Raw genomic sequence first — 22485 nt, 5'->3', positions numbered from 1 at the left:
AATCTGGTGACAAAGTTGCTAAATTGGCAGCTATGTTCATCTTAAATCATCTAAATATTTTCCCGCCAGGAATAATAAAGTGCTCTATCTATCTATCTATCTTACAGGAAGGAAAAAGTGACACCAGTGTTCTGCTACCTGATGAAGAGTCCACATAGCTTGTCAAACTATCAGTCGAGCTCTCATCAGTTATTCCACTCAGCTACATTTAATTCTTGACACATTTTGACACCTACAGTTAAGGCATATTTTAGCTTTCCGACTGCAGTGTAACCTGTCATATAACAGATCACAGTGGGTAACTTATAATGCATTAAGGAGAGCAAAAAACAGTTCCTACCAACAATTCCTGGAGTAAAAGTGCAGAGAGAGTTCATCTAGCAGTGACGGGTGACTACCTCTGTGTGATTAGTGGGCAGACATATCAGAAAGGAGAGTGGACAGTGTTTCACAGTAAGTGTGACTCAGTTGAGTTGATTTACATCATGTCAAAGTTAGAAGTGTAGATATTCCCACTGAGCAAGCAACGTCTGTGGACGTCCAAGTCTAGTTGATATCATGTCCACAGACGTGATATCAACTAGACTCCGACGTCCACAGACGTTGCTTGCTCAGTGGGATTGTGATAAGACTGATAAGATATGATTAAAACAGATGCAGATTACCAATTTGCACATGTGAGATAAGAAATCCATCACACCACCTCACCTCACTGCGAAGGAGAAGATACATAAAGTAAAAGTCAAGATAACAATCACATACTAACTTCTGAGGGAAAGTTAGAAAAATCATATCATATTCTAGCATTGTGTGGTTGAAACAGTCTCTGAGCCTCCGTCTGCTGATAGATGAAAACCTTCACATTTTTACATTTTTTGGGCATTTCACCAACTGTCTCATCCATAGAGGCTTAATGGTGGGTACGACAATAGTATAAGCTCCAATACCTGGATCATCAGCATGACAGGCAAGCGATAATAAGGCCAACACTGATCCTTGAATGATCGTGAATGATGGAGGCGTGCACAGAAAAAGAATTAAAGCAGAGATAAAAGATTATTCATATTTTCTTAAAGAAAGTACAGTAGTGGAGAAGGAGAGATAGGATTCAGTGGGGAATAGATGTTAAGTCTGGAAACTCTTAAGACTTGAAACAAATCTCAGTTCCTTTATCAGCTGAGAAAGTGTCAGAGACATTTGGCCTTCGAAATCAAGTCAAAACACATTTTGAATTAAAATGTATGTGTATCGACTTAAGGATGTTTTTCTCGGCTCTTGGAAAGCAGATTTTTAGAGGATGAAGCTTTGACAGCAGTGATGTGTGAGTGTCCCTGGTGGGGCTCTCACCCGGCAAACTGACTGCCAGTTTCTGCAGACACTTGTGTTCTGATCTACTTTAAAACTGGGACATGTCTTCATATTTAACACTGATTTCAGAAATGGTGGTTAAGATACAGTCTGACGGGAACACCAGTGGAGCAGGTGATATTTTTTATAAATCACCTTGACATAATCACGACCAGATGGTCTGGTGATTATGCAGATATCACAGAAAAAAAGAGGAATGGTCAAATTGTAAACTAGTAATCTGTGTTTATGAATGGGGAAAGCATTTTAGCGATTACACCATTTGTTAACTCCTTTTGGATAAAGCCACAGCAATCAGTGCAAGAAATAAATGGACCTGCTGCCTCCAATTTATTATTCTCACCACAAATCATCTAGTTGCATAGCGAGATCACGGGTGGTAAGAGTTCAAATAAATGAACTGGAAAATCGTGGTGTGGTAACCAATCACACCGTAGATACAGTATGTATTTATTAAATTGACTTAAAACCCCTTCCCTTTGAAACAGCGATTGTTCAATCATTGCTTAGCAACCATAACTAGGCAGTGCAGCCTGTCAAGCACGGGGCTGTAGAAAGAGAGATACTCCATACATGAAGAGTTTGGATGATGGGTTCTGTTTTTTTAACTCTCCAAAACCAGAAACACAAAAACCAAAGTGTAAGTAATGGATGTAAAGTGTGTTTGTCTGCTCTAACATAGACTGCAGATGTTAGCATGCCTGGCTATCTAGCTTACAACCTACAACCTGACCATATCTTAATGTTACTCTCAAGGTCAGTGACATTTCATACTACATTTTGTGGGGTCCCAGGTTTCCTAAAAGACCTGTAGCACCTCCACTGGGTAGGATTACCTCACTGTGTGCAGATTAACATCAGCAGCTCTGGCAGCTGTTAAATATGGGGATGTTTTTATCCATAGAAATTGAGATCTGCTTATGTATACAGAATATAGGCAACGGGACAAGATTTTGTTGTTGTGGTTGAAATTGTTGAAATTGACATATTGGCTGAAAAGCAATCTGGGAACCCATTGGATATTGTATGATGTATGAATGGATGATGAATTCATATGCAGATGTATGTTTCATAAGTGCTATATCGTAGGCAGCTGGACTTGCTTTAGTTTCTTGAAGACGTTTCACCTCTCATCCAAGAAGCTTCTTCAATTCTAAATGACTGGTACGGAGTTGCAGCCTTTAAAGCCTGTGTGGGTGTGAGTCAACGACTTAGTCAACGATATAGTGATGATTACCATGACCTGGATGACTGAGAATCTTCACCGACTTGTCTTGTCCAAGTTTGTGAGCAAAACTGACCAACGGGGTTATTTCAACACAAGAAAAATGCTAATATCTTATTTTCACATCATAGAAATGCATCACTAGCTGGGGAGGATGCTGACTTTTTCCTGGAGACGTGCAGATTAAGTATTTTTCTTGTAGCATATCATGTACATAGCCATCATGTGCATATTCAAGACCCTTTTACAGGGCTCTTGTTTCAAAACAAGTCAGCAGGACACATTCAAATGCCAGCTGCAGACAATTATTTTTAGTCAATTTATGAAGCCAACATTAGCATAATTAGCTTGCATGATAGAGCTGAAATGGGCTTCTATTGTCTACCTGTCTCAAACAAAGGACCTGTTGTTTCAAAAGTTACTAAGACTGTCAAATGGTAATTCTTAGGGGTGTAAATCCCAACACAATATTATATCAATTTGCTGGACAATAATGCCCTATTTGCTGATATCTGAAAGTCTGCCACGATACGTTTTCAATTAGATTATTTAGGAGCCTTGGAGGATCCATATGAGACAATATTGTGTTTTTCTTGGCTGCTTACCATTATCTGTCTGGTACTGGGTTGTTAGCACTGTCTGAACTGTCTGACACAGACATGCCATGGCAATTTCATAATAAAGGTGTATCTTAAAGATGACGATATGTTAGCATCAATAATACTGGATCCTTACCTCCAGTAATTCTGCCAAGATCATCACTGAAACCTGCATATGTGGCGTGTGACAACTGAAAGTTAGACAGGCATAACAACTATAACCAGATGGTAGGACTCAGTGAAAGGTCAGTTGGAAGTTGTAGGCTAAAGTAAACCGATTCATCTGTAGAAAAAGATCAAATAGCCTGAAGTGTACGGAGAAGCTGAAGTTTCAGGATGCCTCTCTGTTATATTTGCTGATGACAACAGATGCAACAGCTCACGAGCTCTTGCTGCAGGGACATCAGTGTTTTCTCAGTACATATAGTCTTGTGTGCTCAATGACATATTTTCTATGATACGTGATGATGCGACCGCCAAGTGTGGTAAAAAGAACACACAGATGGAGGATGGATAAAGATCCTGGAAGTTTTCTCATCGACCAAAGACACATTCAATTTGGTGACCGGGCTAACAAGAACCTGTAAGAACCTTGAAGATATATTGTGAAATTGATGCAGGATGTCTCAGCAGCACCTTTAGTCTTTAGTCAAGAGCCGGCTGTTACAGCTGAAGAAATAAACACTACATAATAGTACATAATTTCCCAAGGACTGTTAAGTCAATACCTGCAAATATTTAGTACACAACTTTATCCTAGATAAAAGATGCAGAAGTGAGCCGTGAATTAGTGATGCCACTGTCAAACCTGACTCTGCTGCATAAGATCAAGTGATTTAGCTTTATTTTAAATGAGATTAAAATTCTGGTTCCTTCTTTTAATGCCTTGCGTTATCATCTCATGGTGCCTCATGTATTTATTGTCTATGGAATGGATGCTGGTATACCTTTGCAGTGAAGTTCAAGCTCATAAAGGCTTTGGTCAGCTTAACAGAAGAGTGGTGCACAAACACTGAATTATCTGTCCTTGGGTATGAATAAATAACATAATAGCTAAATTCTCCTTTATATACTGTATCATATAATGGTTAGACAAATATTGGAGACTGATTGCAACTGCTAGAATTTAATTTAATACCAGAGGTTCACATTTAATTTATTTTCTAATTCATGATTCAGTTAAATACATAATAACTTTGTTTTGGCCCTTTACCTATGGTTTTGTTTCCTGTTGCTGAGCATTAAACATGCTTGTTTATTTTAATTCATTAAAAGCAGAGAGAACCACTCTACACCTCACCATGACGTCCAACCTTGTATATCGTGATGTGAAGCACTCACGTAGTGCCTCTCATCATCGTCTAAATGTCTTGTCGGGAAACTATGTATAAATATATAAGTGTGTGTGTGTAAGTGTGGGCCTTTATAGAAGCAGTGCGATTTCATGGTAAACCTACAAGCTGTCATGTTTTATTCAGAGTCAGGCCTGAAGAGCAGTTCTGTTCATGAGCCAACAACTCCTACACTCTCCCAACTCTTTCATACCAAGCCTGGCAGGTATCAGGGGTAACATTTTTACCCCTGATACCTGCCAGGCTCCATACTTTCTCTCTCACAATTTCTCTTTCTTCCTGTTTCTGTGGCTTTTTCACTTTTTCTGCCTGAGTGTGGTCAACTTGCAAGATTTAGGCCACCAGTTTTGTTAGGCTAATCAATGGAAGACTATGGAAGGAAAAAAACAGCTAAAGGTCACAACATCCCAAATAGAAAGACCTATATGCTTTTTGTTATTTGTCATATTTATAATTTTACAGTGTAGGATGTTCATCTTAAATGGCGCCAAAGTTTCAAATGATGAGGTAAACATAAGTAATCCTCAAAATTTCTCCCCAGTTTTGGATCATATGCCTGCTGAAACATGTCTAGTTGTGTTAAAAGGCTTTACTTGTTTGTTTTTAATGGGAGAAAGTGCCACTATACACAGTCATTCCCCAGCTGGAGGAATACTGTGCTACTGGAGCTACATGCTTACTTTAGGGAAGCATGTCATCTTGGCCAATAATGTTAATTTTTCCACTGATTTCAGATCATATTCCTGTTGGAACATGTCCAGTTGTGTTAAGATGCTTTACTTGTTGGTTTTTAATGGGAAAAGGTGCCACTATATGCAGTTATTCCCCGGCTCCAAGTACACTGCTACGTATAGCTACATGCTAACTTCAGGGAAGCATAATCTTGGTTAAAGATGTTGTTAATTTTTCACAGATTTTGAATCATATTTCTGATGGAACATATCCAGTTGTGTTAAGAGGCTTTACTTGGTGGTTTTTAATGGGAGAAAGTGCCATTATATGCAGTTAATCCCCGGCTACAAGTACACTGCTTCGTGTAGCTATGTGCTAACTTTAGGGAAGCATAATCCTGGTTAAAAATGTTAATTTGTCACTGATTTTGAATCATATTTCTGCTGGAACATATCCAGTTGTGTTAAGATGCTTTACTTGGTGGTCTTTAATGGGAAAAAGTGCCACCATATGCAGTCATTCCCCGGCTCCAAGTACACTGCTACTTGTAGATACATGCTAACTTCAGGGAAGCATAATCTTGAATGAAAATGTTAATTTTTCACTGATTTTGAATCATATTTCCGCTGGAACATATCCAGTTGTGTTAAGAGGCTTTACTTTGTGGTTTTTAATGGGAGAAAGTGCCACTAAACTCAGTCATTTCCTAGCTGCAATTACACTACTACATGTAGCCACCTGTAAACTTCAGGGAAACATGTAATTTTGTTTGCTTATTTTGTTAATTTCTCCCCAGTTCTGGATCACATGCCTGCTGTTAGCTTAGAAGCTGTTAGTTGTGATTATTATTGTAGAAAGTGTTGTGTTTCTCTGTTATTCCCCGGCTGCAATGACGGAGCAGAGACTCAAAGATGCAGAGTACCTGGAAATGCTGACCAATCAGAGCAGACTGGGCTTTTTGGGAGAAGACTTAAAGAAACAGGCACTAAAACAAAGCATTTCAGACAGAGAGTGCATACAGGTGTTCCAGCACAGACAGGATGAGGAAAATGAAGTCTTTTTTTGAACATTAAAGCAGGTAAACGTGTTCTATTAGAAAACTCATATACAATTATGAAGCTGAAAATGAGCTTAGGAGGTTCCCTTTAACTGTCCCGCAACTCTCACAGAGATTTTTCCAAAGTAGACATTTTACAATTCTGTTCTCATTAGAAAATGTCCCTCCTGTGCTGTTTCAATGCCAACAGTATAACCAACGGATCCAGATAAGGGATTTGCAGCTCAGCAGGTCCAGTGTCATCTCACAGTTTATTTGCACTTTGAAGATTTTAAACCACTTGAACCCTAATGTTCCCAATATTCTCTCTTAAGTAGCTTCAAAGTTAGATAAAACATTTTTTACAGTTTGACAATATCACATATTCTGTAACTGCTTTTTTTTTCAGCACTTCAGTGAAGCTGTATCGCACTTATATTAAGAGGAGTATTCAAATACTCAAGACGTTTGTTTTTTATGGATTCAATATTACATCAAAGAGAAAATTTAAGATGTCTCGTGCATCATTTTGTGCACACGTCCTTGTAATTCAGCATGACATATTTCATACTATATCTTTAGCAACTTGAAATCTTGACTAGAATTTTAAGTACTACAAAGTAGCTGCACCCACAGTGCAGCACATACAGCTGCCAGTACACTGTATCTCTGTCTCTCTTTGCTTCTCTTGTCTGACTGCTTCATATTCTCTCACTCCTTCCTCTTTGCCTGTCTTTTCCTCTTTTACATCTGCTTATACCCATGATTAAAAGATGATGATATTCATGTGGGGGTAAAGTTTTCCCTCTAAATATATTTTTCTGCAAATACTGTATGAATTTCTGTCCCATAAAAATGTGCTAAGGTTTAATATCTGAGCAAAGGTTTCTTTAAAATGACTCTTGTCACTGTTTTCTCTCTCCCCTTTTCTCTCCCTGCCTGTCTGTTGTTTAGTTGTCCAGCATATAAAGCGGAGAGACATCATCCTGAAGAGGGAGTTGGGTGAAGGAGCGTTCGGTAAAGTCTTCTTGGCAGAGTGTTACAACCTCAGTCCCACCAAGGACAAGATGCTGGTGGCTGTCAAGGTACGTTTTCTCTGTGTGGTTGTGTGTGTGTGTGTGTATGTGTGTTGTAAACAGCACAAAAGAAATTGTACGACATTTTGGGTACTGCACTTATTCACTTTCCTGTGGAGGGTCAGATGAGAAGATCACTACACAAACAGGGGAAACAGCAAGTCTTATCCACAATATAGTGCACTCAGAAATACCACAGTGGAACAAAAGAAGTAATGTCCATGTCATGTACACTGCTCTCTATGTCTCAGTCTCTAAATTCAAAAAATACAGCAGTCGTAAGTACACAATGAAATGTGCCAAAAGCCAGGTGAGCCCTCCTGTGGAGGTCCAATATTGCTGTTAAATGATGTTTTGACCTATCACCAGGCCTTGCAGTGGGCTGTGCCATCATAAATCACTGAGCCCTCTGACAGGCGACATCAGTCTCGAGCCCTGACCTTGCTCACCTTTAAGCTACCTTTAAATCCTGCTCTCTCCCAAGCAAAGAGCAGAGACTCAGTGGCATGACCTGGCCTTGTATCTACATTGTATCTGCTTAGATTAAACTACAGTCGTTGGCCCAAATCATGTGATAGGTAGTATCGTGAATTTTATGGCCCGCTCCTCAGTCCAATCACCAGCACTGTATATCTAGTACCACTAGTCTTACCAATAGCCTCTAGTCAGTAATCTTTCTAGTAGGGCATAGTGAGTGGAATGTGGCACACACGGGAGAACGTTTTCCTGGAAATCTATCCATTTTAACCTAAACCACAATTTTTTTTTCTTAACCCTAACCAAGAAATCCCTTTACGGCAGAAAACCCTCTTGGCAGACATCTCCCAACAGCGAGAGTGGCACATAAGCTAGGCTAAGCTAACTGTCTCCTGATTGTAGCTTCACAAGTAATGGACACATATGAGAGTGAAATCAATCCTCAAATCCAGGGGTGTCAAACATATGGCCCATGGGCCAGAACCAGCCCGCCAAAGGATCCAATCCGGCCCACTAGAAGGCTAGGCTAAGAGGTGCCAGGTTTTAGGAGCAAGTTAAACAGTGAGTAGCTGCTTCATATAAAATGCTGCTTCAGAGGCTTTTCCATCTTGACCAGAATATAGTTCTCTGAAAAAAAACACAGAATACTGAATGATATTGAATATTGTGCGAAATATTGTCAATCAGCAGCTTCAGCACCAAAGAATCTGTATCAGACTTCTATCCTAAAACAATACTGGTAGAACCCTTCTGCTAAAAAATGGAAATGTATGGTTAAATGCACATGTAATGACAGCGAGAAGTAGACTGACTGAATGTGGAAAAACTGAGACATATTGTTGAAATTGCACTTATTTTTCTTAAAACATCTCAGGTTGCTCATCTATCTTGTAAACAGCTGAACGTTTATAGATTGTACTTGTGCGTCTTTACAAAAAAAAAGGGTAATCATTTGAGCTATTTTTATTTATGGATTATTATGCATTGGTTTCATTGGTTCCACCCACTTGAGATCAAGTTAGGCTGTATGTGGCCCCTGAACTGAAATGAGTTTGACACCCCAGTTCTAATCTAACCCCCAGCAAGAAAGTGAATAAAGGTACTATGCAGGATAAAACAGCATCACTATTCTTCTTAAAAAGAATGGATGAGGCCCACAAACTGTTATGCAGTTTTCAATAACATTTTATCATTCACCTTTGTTTTGTTATTTGGGATTTATTCTTAGGTAAAAACAGAATCTATGCACACTCATGAAAACACATGCACATTTTGTGCTGACAAGTTTGTGCAAAACACTTTGGTTATTGTGTTTATTTCAATTCTACAGTTGCGTAATATTATAATATAATATATATTATTAAATGATATTTATAAAATTTCTTAATAACTACTTTACAAAAAGCATTATGGTCTTCTAAAATAAAAACAAACAATTCACATCAGTTATGTTAATGGGAACCATGGCATCTAATAATTAGTGATTAATCATGCCTGAAAATATCACGGGCGGTTCAGGTCAAAAGGTGACAAAGCAGCGTTCCGAGTAAGTTATTAATTAGAAACATTGCATTAAATAATCCACCTTCCAACTCCTCTCTCATAAACACAAACACATGCACAGCTTGGAGAGCACCATGGCACACGTCTCTGTTGTCCTGACAGTCCTGACAGTTACGCTATACAGCATCAAGGTTGCAGTTTGCGGGTCAGTCGGTTGATTAATGTGTTGTTGGTTTTTTTGTGTCTTTTTTGTGTTGAATATGATTCAATATGACAGCGCGCTTGGCTTTTACTTCCCGCAGAAGTACCTCCACTTCAGAACTATTGAAGTTTTTTTGGTTTTTGTTTTACGTTACCCTCTGCAAACTTTAAGTTGGGCTTTCTTGACTCAATTCTTTCAACATTTCTTCTTCTGCAATTTATGTGTGCACACGGCCATGCAGTCTCAAGCTCTGTTATTGGAATTTGTGAGGTATTTACATGCTAATTTGGATCAACTGGCATGCTCTGTCAACTTGCAAGGACAGTGGGATTCGTCATTATAAGAACACAGGTGCGAACAATGCTGTGGTTTAAGAACATGTCATGAATCTGACGTCGACTCTTCTTAGGATCTTTTTTAAGGACAAATTTAACAAAAACCTTGGGAAGATATTGGTGAATGAAGCCCATTGTTAGTAGGGAGTTTTGGCATCTGTAACCTGAGACACAGTGTAGATAAAAAGAGATTTAAAAAAAGTGCTCTGGTTAGAGGCGGAGGGCTCTCCCACCTGAGGTGCCCCAACCTCTACCTGTCTTTGCACTCGCTCAAAAGTTGTCTAAGTATCAGCCTAGGGACTGGCAATTACTGTCAAGCAAAGTTAATACTCCAGTGAGCTGGATGCTTTGTTTTAAAGAGCTTAAAGCATTGGAGGCATTGCCCCTGCATGGTGGCTCTCAATGCTTTCACAGTGCTCAACATTAAATTGTGCTTGCCAGCTCCCAGTGTGAATATGAGCAACTGTTTGAATGTGAAGAAGGGTAATACTGAATATTAAGTTGCAGACTCAGCAAACCCACCCTGCATAAAAAAAATAAAAAAAATCCAGTCAGAAAACCATCCTGACCTTGACAGCAGAACTTAGCCAAAGAGTTGAGAAGAAGATGATGGTGTGTCTGACTGTCACATCCTTTTCTTAGTATTAAAGAGTTAGAAGAAAAAGCAGTTTTCCAATGAGCCTCCCCTGCGAGGACCTCTTCATTTTTAAAACACAATGCAATGTGCATTTTCATCTGAACATGTTCCTGTCTGAGATAAAGCAGAAAGAGGCTCTCCGAATACACTTAAAGGTCAACAAAGGGAAAATTCATTGCAGCGCTTTACCTCAATTTATTGTAGTCGAGCACTTGAAGGTATTGTTTTGGAGGGATGCCCAGACAAGAAACATTTCCTTAAGAGTGCGGTTTGATTTGGTAATAGAATTTTATGGCCATTTTACCTACTCTGCCGTACATCTCAACCACCTCCAGCACTTCACTGCAAGAACAGCACATATGAGTAAATGTATTTCCATCCCAAGGTCTTTCCATCTGTAATAACGTCAGCAGCAAGCTGAGAAAGCAGGACTCCAGGCCAAGGAGATCAAGAGAGGCAACTTGCTGTGTTTTCTTGTTGCAGATGAGGTGTCAAGAGTCTTTTTTCCTCCAATAGAGGCAGCAATAAGGCATGTTATTGCTGTTATTTGATTTCTTTCCCCTTTTTTACTGATACTGGCGGCTTTAACCAACATCCCATCAAGATTTGATTTTTCATGTGTACTCCACTTCAAAGGAGTTCACGGTACTCCTTGCTTGATCCGTCTACCAATCAGATCAATTTGTTCTGTGTACGGATGTTCCAGTCAGCTGCCAAAAAACTATGTACAGGATTATTAGGTGGATATAATGCATAGCCACCTACAGAGCGTAGTGGAGTGGTGAGAATTTCAGCTTCTCGCTCACCAAGCTGTTCGCTCCCTCTGCTCCCCCGGTCGAAACCGCTTCAGGCCGCTCTGCTCGACATTGCTCCGCGTGTAATTCAGATTTCACCCCGCGTCCACCCAAATCGCTCAACACTCACTCCAAATAAAGAAAAAAGCTGCATTAGTGTTACAGGGAGCATATACTGTACATGTCTGACTTCTTAGTTTCCTTTTGAAAGTACTTTGTAAACTCCATTGTCAAGCTCACAGCAGCTGATTTCTGACAGGAAATAGTGTGTGCACAATACACAGGTGCATTCTGGGTTGGGCATGCTTTGAACTCATGTTGCAAGCTATACCAGAGTGAAATCGGAGTAGGATGGAGCAGTAGATGAGGCATTGCTCCAACTTCTTAAAAAATTCACTTTGGACTCGGCTCACATGCTCTGACCACCTACTGTATGCTGTACTACTTAACAGCAGAGAAAATGCTGTTGAATCAGGACAGACACAGTTTCAAAGCTTTATTATTGATAAATATGAAGGCAATTTAACACAATTTGGTGTGGACTCAGTGTTGTGTTTACCATCCACCATCAGGCGAACTCAAAAATCAAACAGCAACTGTTATCTACTCTATTCCCATGGAGTCAATCTGGTGCTTTTGGGGAGGATGTGGGCAAACAAGTGCATCAACAACATGAGCTGGAGGCAGTAACAGATGAGTGGGTGTAAAAAAAATAGTTCAGAGGATAATGTTTGGAGCCACCACACCCAAGACACCAAGACAGGAGTCTACAGGATTATTGTTAATTTATCATGTTGATGTGTTCTGTACGACATCTATTGCACGTCTGTCCGTCCTGGAAGAGGGATCCCTCCTCAGTTGCTCTTCCTGAGGTTTCTACCATTTTTTTTCCCCCGTTAAAGGGTTTTTTGGGGGAGTTTTTCCTTATCTGCTGCGAGGGTCTAAGGACAGAGGGATGTCGTATACCAGGGGTGGCCAACCCGCGGCTCGCGAGCCTCATATGGCTCTTTGCCTATCAGTGTGCGGCTCTTCGATTCATTAATTAAAACCATCGGCGTGTGGCTCTTCCATCCGTCATAAAAAATCAATTCATTGTGTGTGTGTGTGTGTGTGTGTGTGTGTGGAGAGAGAGTATGAGAGAGGGAGAGACTGTGTGTGTGTGTGTGTGTGTGTGGAGAGAGAGTATGAGAGAGGGAGAGACTGTGTTTGTGTGTGTGTGTGTGTGTGTGTGTGGAGAGAGAGTATGAGAGAGGGAGAGACTGTGTGTGGATGTGTGTGGAGAGAGTATGAGAGAGGGAGAGACCGTGTGTGGATGTGTGTGGAGAGAGAGTATGAGAGAGGGAGAGACCGTGTGTGGATGTGTGTGGAGAGAGAGTATGAGAGAGGGAGAGACCGTGTGTGGATGTGTGTGGAGAGAGAGTATGAGAGAGGGAGAGACTGTGTGTGGAGAGAGTATGAGAGAGGGAGAGACCGTGTGTGGAGAGAGAGTATGAGAGAGGGAGAGACTGTGTGTGTGTGTGTGTGTGTGTGTGTGTGTGTGTGTGTATCTCTCTTCATGGCTATTCATATGTGTGTGAGATAAATAAATCTGGCTTTGGAAATTGGAATTGTTTGGATTTTGATTTTATGTCATGTCGTGTTTGTGTGACAGAGGGAGTGCGTTTGTAAGCACACGTGTATGATGTGGCTCTTCGTAGTACCACAGTACTTTTTTGTGGCTCTTGGTCTCTGACTGGTTGGCCACTCCTGTTGTATGCTGTAAAGCCCTGTGAGGCAAATTGTGATTTGTGATATTGGGCTTTATAAATAAAATTGATTGATTGAGACAGCAATGCTAGCTGCTCACTGAGGCTGTACTTGGACACAGTGGTGCTTTGACCTAATGCTAAAGTCAGAATGCTACCATCCTCTTAAAGCCAATGCTAACTTTTAGCATGTTCTTAATTTTGTTTAGCATGCTAACATTTTTTTAATCAGCACTGAACAGAGATGTGTTAGTTAAGCTGAGGCTGATGGGAATTTCATTACTTTTATTAGGGAGTTTAATTTGGTCCTAAACAAAAGATTGAAGAGGTTTAAATTTTGACCTGCTGGTGGCAGCAGGTTTACGGTAGATGAATAGTCACCAAACTTGTAAGGTCATTACTGGGGACCTTAAATATCTATATCAAATGTCATAGTAATCCATTTAGCAGTAGTAGAGACATTTCACTCAAAAAAAAAAACTGCAAACATTTTGGTGGTACCAGAGGAATAGTGAGATGATCAACACGTTTGTAGGATTCTGGGAGTGTACATCAGTAGTTTCATCAAGACTCAATATTATTCCAATTATTTGGACATCTTATTGATATTTGCTTAGGTTACTGAAGAAGCTGCCACTCCTTCAATGCTTAAAAATAAGAACATTTAACAAAAGTATCAAAATCAGCTCAATATTAACTGTCAATGTTCATAGGAAAAAATATTTTTTGCAAGTCACCACTATCAGCTTTAGCACTTTTCATGCATAAATTGGCCAAGTTGATAGTATAGGTTGCCAACCCCTGTCGGATTGGCAACCTGTACTATCAACAATCAAACAAACAATCCGTGTGGAGCCACAAAACATACTTCAGCCTTATAATAAAGGTAACACAGCCTATTAAGTCTAAATTAGCTTTGTAACATTGTTAGAAGAGAGAGAGCAGCTTCTATTGCTGAAACTAGAGCAACAAGTTAGTAGAGTGAGATGCCTGGCCAGGTTCTCACGTTTTCTGAGTATTTTATCTTGTTAAATTGGTTGCATATGACATGTGCTTCATCTGTTGATGCATCAAAATATTTCCACTGCTGCTGATTAATTCCCAAGAACGGAATAAATTCATCTTTTTCTTGGCTGTTTGCCATTATGTGTCTAGTACTACTTTGACAGTGACATACCATGAGAATTTCGACATAATGGCGTATCTTAAAATCGTTTTCACTTTGCATTGATCATATGATACGATCAGATTGATGGATCATTGCACCCCTATAGGATTCATCCATGAGGGACCATGAATGCCTGACCATAATTTTGTGGCAATCTATGAAATAATTGTTGAGATAGTTCAGTCTGGACCGAAGTGGTGGACTGACCAAACTGCAGACGTCAGCCCTCGAGCTGAGCCTCGAGCATGACTACAAATTGAAGGACAAATTGGGTGTACTGAATGGATAATTCAAACCAAAAATCAGTTAACTGATTGGATTATTTAGGACAGCAGGAGAAAAAAGAAGAGCACTGTGTGTAATTTAAAATGCAGCACAATTACGGGGCCAGAGACTGGATACAGCTAAAGAAAGTGTGTTCCTGAAAGGACCGGAGGTTGAGGATGAACCAACAACATGGTTTATTGTGTTCCTCTTCTGTAGGAGACGATGTTTCTGTCTTAAACCTCAAGGAGACCTAAAGTAATGGCACATTCAAGTTGTCACTGTCAATTTGTACAAACATTTCCAATTTTGTCAAGAAGGTTGCCCTCATATGGCTGCTAAGTGGTAAACTAGTTTTGCTCCAACAAATGAACATCAAGCAATTTATGTACCAGTATTATTATAATAAAGCTCATGTATCCTGTATATAGTTCTACAGCTGACTTCCATAGATTTTAAGTGGAATTTACCATCAGACAAATGACTGGCACAGTGGACTGCAAGGTACTGAGGGCTGCAAAGTATACACTAGTTGATTTGTCCAAACTTGGACTGGGTCAGGCCTCGTGTACTCATTACGACCACCCTAACCATCCATTCTAATGTTTACCTTCTCTGAATGTGTAAATTTGACTTTTGTATTTGGCTTTTCAGACACTGAAAGATCCCAACCTGTCGGCAAGAAAGGATTTCCAGAGGGAGGCAGAGCTGCTGACCAATCTGCAGCATGATCACATCGTTAAATTCTATGGTGTGTGTGTAGATGGAGACCCTCTCATCATGGTGTTCGAATACATGAAGCATGGAGACCTCAACAAATTCCTCAGGTCAGTCCTTCACTGAAGGTTAAGTCAATTAAACCTTAATGTACCGGGCTAGTGCTGGCTGAGCAAATTAGAAATTCATCATATGGACAGTCAGTAGCAAACTAAAGTAGGTGAAAGCCTAATTACAATGCAAATGTGTGTCTGTGTGGGTGTGCCACCTGTGCTAGGAGCATTTTCACTCAGGCTCCTGGCAAGACTTTTAGACTGAAGTGTCTGCCAACTTATTGACAGGAAGTAAATGTAAAACTTCAATAAGAGAAAGAAAACTAAAATTACTTTGTCAAATTCCTGCCGCCGATACAATATCCAGCCAACTTTACAGCTTTCTGGGTTAGCAAACATGAGTGCTTTAGTGCTTTTGTTTGGTAATGTCAGACTGTACCGGGGGAAGTGACCTCTGATAAGCCGCAACAAAAGCGACAATGCCTGTACAGCGAGCGCTTTGGTAATGGGAAGCTTCACTGGAGTTGATGTCAGTGTGCACAGGAGCAGTCTGGGAAAGAAGTGTGTTGTTCCAAGTGCGTTGACGGCAGCAGTGTGTGTGCGTGCGTGTGGTCTATCTTGTTTTTGAAGTTTGAGCAATAGTTGAAAAGATGACATGTTACGATTGAGCGTGAGTGCCTGTGTGTGTGTGTGTGTGTGTGTGTGTGTGTGTGCATTCAGAGTGCGTGAAGACTTTCTGTTGGGAAATCATTCCTGAAATGAAAGGCAATGTCGCGAATGATGAAATTCTTTCATGCAAGGTGCAAGACGTGGCTGATTTTTGGTCTATTGGTCCTGTTGGTCACATTTAACAAATGAAATGTGTGGGGAATCTGTAAGAATGAATAGAGTATCTGATGTGCAGGTCCAGCTGAACTTTCAGATAAGCGGAGGGCGACCTGCAGTCATTCAGCCACTACTAGATTTCTGTGAAGTAAAATAGAGGCAGAGAGACAAAAAGACACACACTATGGAAGAGCCCCACTAATCCCTCTACAGTGGAGCTGAATTATTACACACACACTTAAAGCAAAGAACATTGAATTGCACTAAAACTGAGAGATTGTAAAAGAAAGACAGCCTGAGAGGGAGCGGGAGAACTTCCCCGCATGGCGCCTGGTCTTTAGTCATAGAGACAAGAAGGTGAAGAGAACAGCAGGGACTTCTCACAGGAAATGAGTTCTTCATTGTCACCCACAAATACTAAGCGGGGAAAGAACTCTAACTGTAAACTTGCACTGGTAAATGTACGACTTAGGGCACTTTGATGAAATGCCTGAGTTTGGTTAAAATTCCTGACAGGCTGGGATTCATAAAAATGTTGCTCTAAAACCACCAAAGACAGCCCTGAAATTAATTTAAAAACAAAACAAAACAAACAAAAAAAACCTGTGCAGACACAACAGTTTATCATTGCAATTAAAGCAGCCTAAGTGCTTGCAGATTACAGATAATTTTTTTAATATTTTTAACACTGCCTTTGTTATGCTAATTATTCTCAATGGGTACAAAAAAGGCACCAATACTTTCAGGATAAGGGTTTATCAGCACTCTAAGGAGCTTTGGGGTACTTATTAAAGGGCAGACAGGTTACACTCTGCCATGCTGAAAAGGCTTTAAAGGTTCCAACATCCTGTTGTTACAGTAAGATTATGTAACTTTTAAAATAGAAAATAACACAAGCAACAACACAAATCTCTGCGTAATTCTGTACAGCATAACTCTGGTCCCATATGGCTGGAAGCTTATTATGGCTAATGTTCGCAAACTTTAGATAGATATTGATTCATAACAGACATTACTGAGTCAGTTCACTGACTTTATGACTCTTCTCTACTTGTGCGACTGTTTTTTATCATAGATAAACAGTAAAAGTTACATAGTTTGACTTTTAAACAGACTAGAAAACTCCCTGATCAATATTAGTTCATCAAATCAATGTTTTTGTTTTGTTTTTTTGGTTACTCAGAGCCCACGGCCCAGACGCTATGATTCTGGTAGACGGCCAGCCGCTGCAATCCAACGGAGAGCTGGGCCTTTCCCAGATGCTGCACATTGCCACCCAGATCGCCTCGGGCATGGTGTACCTGGGCTCCCAGCACTTTGTCCACAGAGATCTGGCAACCCGTAATTGCCTGGTGGGAAATGGCCTGCTGGTTAAGATTGGAGACTTCGGCATGTCAAGGGATATCTACAGCAGTGACTACTACAGGGTAAGATTTCATCACAGTCCTTATTTATGCCTGTATTCGCCATCAACATACAGAGGTTTCAGTGTTCAGACTGCCAAAATGATTGGCAGGCTGGAAAGATGGAAAGAGGACACACTTTAAATATGTTTTCCATGGATGCCATATGTTCAACAGAAAGAAATGCCAATAAAAGTGTCAAATCCACTGTAGTCCTTAAAGGGACAGTTTACACCCAAAGATAAAAATACATTTTTTTCCTCATTTTCATCAATCAAGAGGTTGTTTTGGTGTGACTTGCCGAGTATTAGAGATATAAGCTATGGAGATGTCTGCCGTCACTCCAATATACTGGAACTAAATGGCACTCGGCTTGTGGTGCTCAAAAGAACACCTCTGAAAAACTCAACCTTGTTACTCAAGATAATTCACAGACCTGGAGATGTAAACAGCTACATTCACCATACTGGTGACAAAGCTACAGCGTGGCCAATTTCATTATCACCAAGTCGTCGCTGAAGTGTTGCTCAAGTACTCCTTGACGAAGTTATGTCGTCATGACCCTGTGTGTGTCTACTACTTGCAACAAAGCACCTTGACTGTCATTTAAAATCTGTTTTTGGTCAAAAAATACCTGAGCCCATTCTAAAATCACATTTCGCCTCCCCATTGCATTCATGTGCTCACTGCAACACTCAAAAAGCTAGCATAGCATCAGCTGACTTAGCTAAATAATGCAGTACCACAGCTAGAAACAAAAACATGATCGGTTAGTGCAGGGGTAGGCAACCTGCGGGTCCAGAGCTGCACATGGCTCTTTAGCCCCTCTCCAGTGGCTCCCTGTGGCATTGACAGAACATTTTAATTTTCATTTATTGTTGTAGGCCTAAAGTGACTGTTATATTCTTCACCTGTAAAAATGTGTAGCCTATTCACCAATTTAAAAAATGTTTTATTTAATTTAACCTTTCGTCATACATGACAGTCAGATTAGGGCAGTTGTGAAGTCGGGTTTCTTTCAACTGAGGCTGCTAGCAAAAATAAAACCTCTTCTCTCAAGGCAACACTTAGAAATGATAATCCACGCCTTTGTAACTAGTCGGCTAGACTATTGCAACGCTTTATATATAGGGGTTAGCGCATCCGCCGTCACCCGCCTCCAGGTGGTGCAAAATGCCACCGCACACCTTTTAAGTGGCACTAACAAACGTGAGCACATTTCCCCTATTTTAACAGCGTTACACTGGCTGCCCATACGTTTTAGGACCCATTTTAAAATTCTTTCTGTTTTTAAGTCTCTTAATGGCCTCGCCCCACTATACCTCTCTGAGCTGCTAGAGCCATACACTCCTACACGCCCTCTCAGGTCAGCTGACCAGCTGCTCCTGAAAGTTCCCAAAACAGCAAACAGGCTCAGAGGGGACCACGCTTTCTCAGTTGTGGAATATGGAACTATGGAATGACCTGCCTCTCGACATCAGACAAGTTCCATCACTGCATGTTTTTAAAAAGCGCCTTAAAACCCACCTGTTCTCCATGGCCTTTGATCCCGAATAAATTGATGTCTTTTAATTTGCTATTACTCTTTTTATTGACTAATTTTACTTATGTGCTGTGCCTTAAAATGTTTTATTGGTTTTATATTGTGTTATTTTATTGCACTTTTATGTTTTTATCTTTATTGTTTTTATTTTGCTTTGTTTTATGTATATTTTATGTATTATGCCTATTGTGCACTTTATGTTTAATTGTGTACAGCACTTTGGTCCATTGGGTTTTTAAAGTGCTTTATAAATAAAGTTGGTATGGTATGGTACATCTGTGACTTGGTGCCATTTCCTCTGAAAACATCACTAGCAATGGCTACAGTAGTCTTGATTCTCTCTAGCTGGGCTAGCTGTGGATTCCAAATCCAAAAAGGAAGAAGCCTCAGAGGAAAACAGAGAATTTAATAGTGCATGGAATTTAATTGCTTTTATCGACAATGCTGCAAAGTGAAAGTACCAAATAATCAAAATTAGCCCACTGCAGAATAGCCACCTTGTGCTAAAACATATTCATGGTTGCTCTATTAGATTTATTAGTAATGTCGATTTGACTTAAAAGGCTGTGTTACCTTTAATATGAGACTCAAATATGTTTTGTGGCTCTAGACAGATATTTTATTTTATTTTTTGACCAAAGATGGCTCTTTTGATGGTAAAGGTTGCCGACCCCCGGTTTAGCGCTTCACCATATCCCTGGAGCACTGAAAAAAGTTGCGGCCAGCTCAACTTTGATTTGTTGCACGTCATATCAGTCACGCAGTCAAGTGTCGGGCATCAGCTTGTAGTTTCACAGGTTACCATCAAAAATGACTTGCAGCCTGTTGCAGTAGATGTACACTTCCTTCTGCACAGTGATACAGTTGGCGGGAGTAGTTCAGAAGAAAAAAAAAAGTTCCTGCATGAAACTGACCACAACAAGCTATGTGGATTATCTTGAGTAACCAGGTCATGATTTCTTTTTTCTTTTTTGCTTTGAGCACTGCAAGCCAAGTGCCATCTAATTCCATTATACTGACATCTCTAAATCTTCAACTTTCAAAAACTCATGCCAAAACAATCTAGACTGATAAATAGCCCTACAGGTAAGAAGGAAAATATGTATTTTGGATTTTGGTAATAACTGTCCCTTTAAATGTAGCTGTTGGCCATCATTGTGTCTCTCTCTCTCTCTCTCTCTCTACATTTTAACGTAAGGCACATATGGCCAAAGCTTTAGTAGCTTCTACCTGACACCTAAAAGTACATTTTCAGTTTAGATGTTCACAATACTTTTGACTTTGTTTCTAATTGGGTCCAAAACAACCCTAAATAAATCCTGCAGGCCTGCTAACTAAAAAAGTATTTCTAAGAGGTGAAGACTGCTGCTCTCTCTCGGGTCGTTTTTTTGTTTATATGTTTTTGTTTCCATCTTTGCTTTTCTACGGAGAGTTAACAGCTCTCCTTCCCCAGTGGAGCCTCAGGCCCCCACACCAGCCCTCATACATTCATGGGAGGATGGAGAGGTTTAGCAGTTGTAGGAGATGAGCCTGCTGAGCCTCCAGCCTGATGCTTAGAGGCTTGTTTATATAGCTTCCGATTCATGTCCTCTTTACTGTTTAACACGATTAGCAACTCTGAACGCCGCAAACCAGGCGGCAACTGCTGGGCTGAAAGAATTTAGCATTTTGATGAATAAATAAGTGGATATTATGGAGTGATGGCTGCTACAAATGTGGATCACTTAAATAGCCTGGTCTTGTGAAATGACTTTAGGTGCGTCTGATTTTGTTTTCCCAGCGTGACAGCTGGGCCGGTTCGGACCTTGCTGGGGGCAACGCCAGCAGTTATGAAGTACTTGCCTGCTGGGTGAGCAGCTCAGCACACATAAAATAATTTGTACAGAAATTTGAGTGGATGTCTTTAGTGTTTGGTACATTACTCTTCCATGCACACCATCTGTGTGGTGTGTATATTATTACAATCTGAATTATTTGTTTGGGTTGTTAAAGAATTATGGCAATATTGTGTGTGTGTCTGTGTGTGTATTGTTCAGTGCAAGCTGGGGATATGGATGAGTGTGTGTCTTGTTTGGCCTTTGAATAGACACGTGTCAGGTTGTCAAGTTTCAGCAGGAACAGAAAGTCACTACTCTGACTATTAATAATGGTCATGCATAATTCTGTTTAAAGATCTCTGATCACTGCGGAGCAGCAGTGTTGGGAGGCTGTTGAGATCAAAACATGTAAAACTTAACAACAACATAAGCATGTGTAGATTTCATATATAAATGCCAACATTGCCTTAATCTAAGACCAATTTCACAACTGAGTAGAATTTTATGTTCATGTAAAACTGTTTAGATTACAGTATATCAAAGACCTCTCTCGTGCTCTGTGACATAGCTTAATGGCGTATCCATTTTCCAGCCGCACTTCTGATATATAATATTCAAAGCTTATTGTGGGTTTAGCATCAAGGACATATAAATACTCTATTCACAGTCTTGAATTCTCATTATAAGCTCTTTGTAGAGGAGAGTAATTGGATGTTTAGACACTGGCTCTTCATGTAGGCCAGTTTTATGGTAACCATGGCAGATCTTATGCCATTCATCTTGCATGTAAGTTGTTGTTTCCCTGTGACAGAAATAACGGTAACCACACATTATTCTGAGTGTGTAATTGCTATTTGAGTGTGTCATTTAAATGATCATGGCATGGCTGTCAGTGAAAAAATGTTTGTGCTTATTGCAGTAGCCTGAAATGCATTTGAACAAAAGATTCTCGTCTTTATTTCTAAACTGACTTGATTTAGAGTCACCCATGAATGTTTAAGTTGAAGTTAAGGTGCGAGTCTGATCCCTGCTTATCATGGCATCTTGATTTGCAGAGATGAAATGTCCTCCTCTTTGCAGATGACGTTGTAATAATGGTCCCTACTCCTCTACTTTCTCAAAAGCAGCTTACAAAAGAGTGCTGACAGTCTTTTAAGTCTGTGGAACTTGGAAACTGTAAAACAACTTTAAAAAGTTGAAAAGCAAAACCCTCTGGGTCATATATCAAATAAATTCAAATATCAGTGAATGTCCAGTATGGGAGATGACCATATGGTCATGAGTTTGAAGTGTTTTCCTGATTGTGGGCATTGATAATACCATGACCTATACTGCAGCAAGCCACCAGACAGCAATCAAAATTTCTGCTTTCACTTGTGGGGAACTGTCACAGTGTTCATCTACAGTCTATGGTCACAGGTCACCAGAGAAGAATTGTTACATGATCAGTCATGTTTGTTACTCTACCCGTGGCTTCCAGCTCTGCACTTTTCAAAATGTATCTGGAAGATCTTTAATTTTAGACTTTTATTTTTACTGACTCTGACCTGACTTGTAGCTGCTAGCATCTAAATAGCTTTAAACAGTCTAAGCCAGTGCTGCTGTGAAAGATGATGGCCATTGCAACCTTACATGAGTGCTTCTCAAAGTCAAGCTTGCTTCCTTAGTTTGACG

The 22485-nt window shown here is 40.1% G+C and overlaps 1 protein-coding gene across 3 annotated transcripts in view; it reads left to right on the top strand.

Annotated features, from left to right (window-relative positions):
* Nucleotides 1–22485, top strand: part of ntrk3b (neurotrophic tyrosine kinase, receptor, type 3b) — a 257785-nt gene that overhangs the window by 209491 nt on the left and 25809 nt on the right. For all 3 annotated transcript variants that reach the window (XM_033625920.2, XM_078161658.1, XM_033625911.2), the window contains 3 exons: nt 7207–7337; nt 15108–15280; nt 17232–17475. In XM_033625920.2, coding sequence (XP_033481811.1) covers nt 7207–7337; nt 15108–15280; nt 17232–17475 — 548 coding nt within the window. The remainder of the gene's footprint in view (nt 1–7206; nt 7338–15107; nt 15281–17231; nt 17476–22485) is intronic.

Source organism: Epinephelus lanceolatus, chromosome 2, assembly GCF_041903045.1.
Source record: "Epinephelus lanceolatus isolate andai-2023 chromosome 2, ASM4190304v1, whole genome shotgun sequence".
NCBI classification, from domain to species: domain Eukaryota; kingdom Metazoa; phylum Chordata; class Actinopteri; order Perciformes; family Serranidae; genus Epinephelus; species Epinephelus lanceolatus.
Note: the sequence above shows the minus strand (reverse complement) of the source record. Positions and strands in the feature narration are given on the sequence as shown.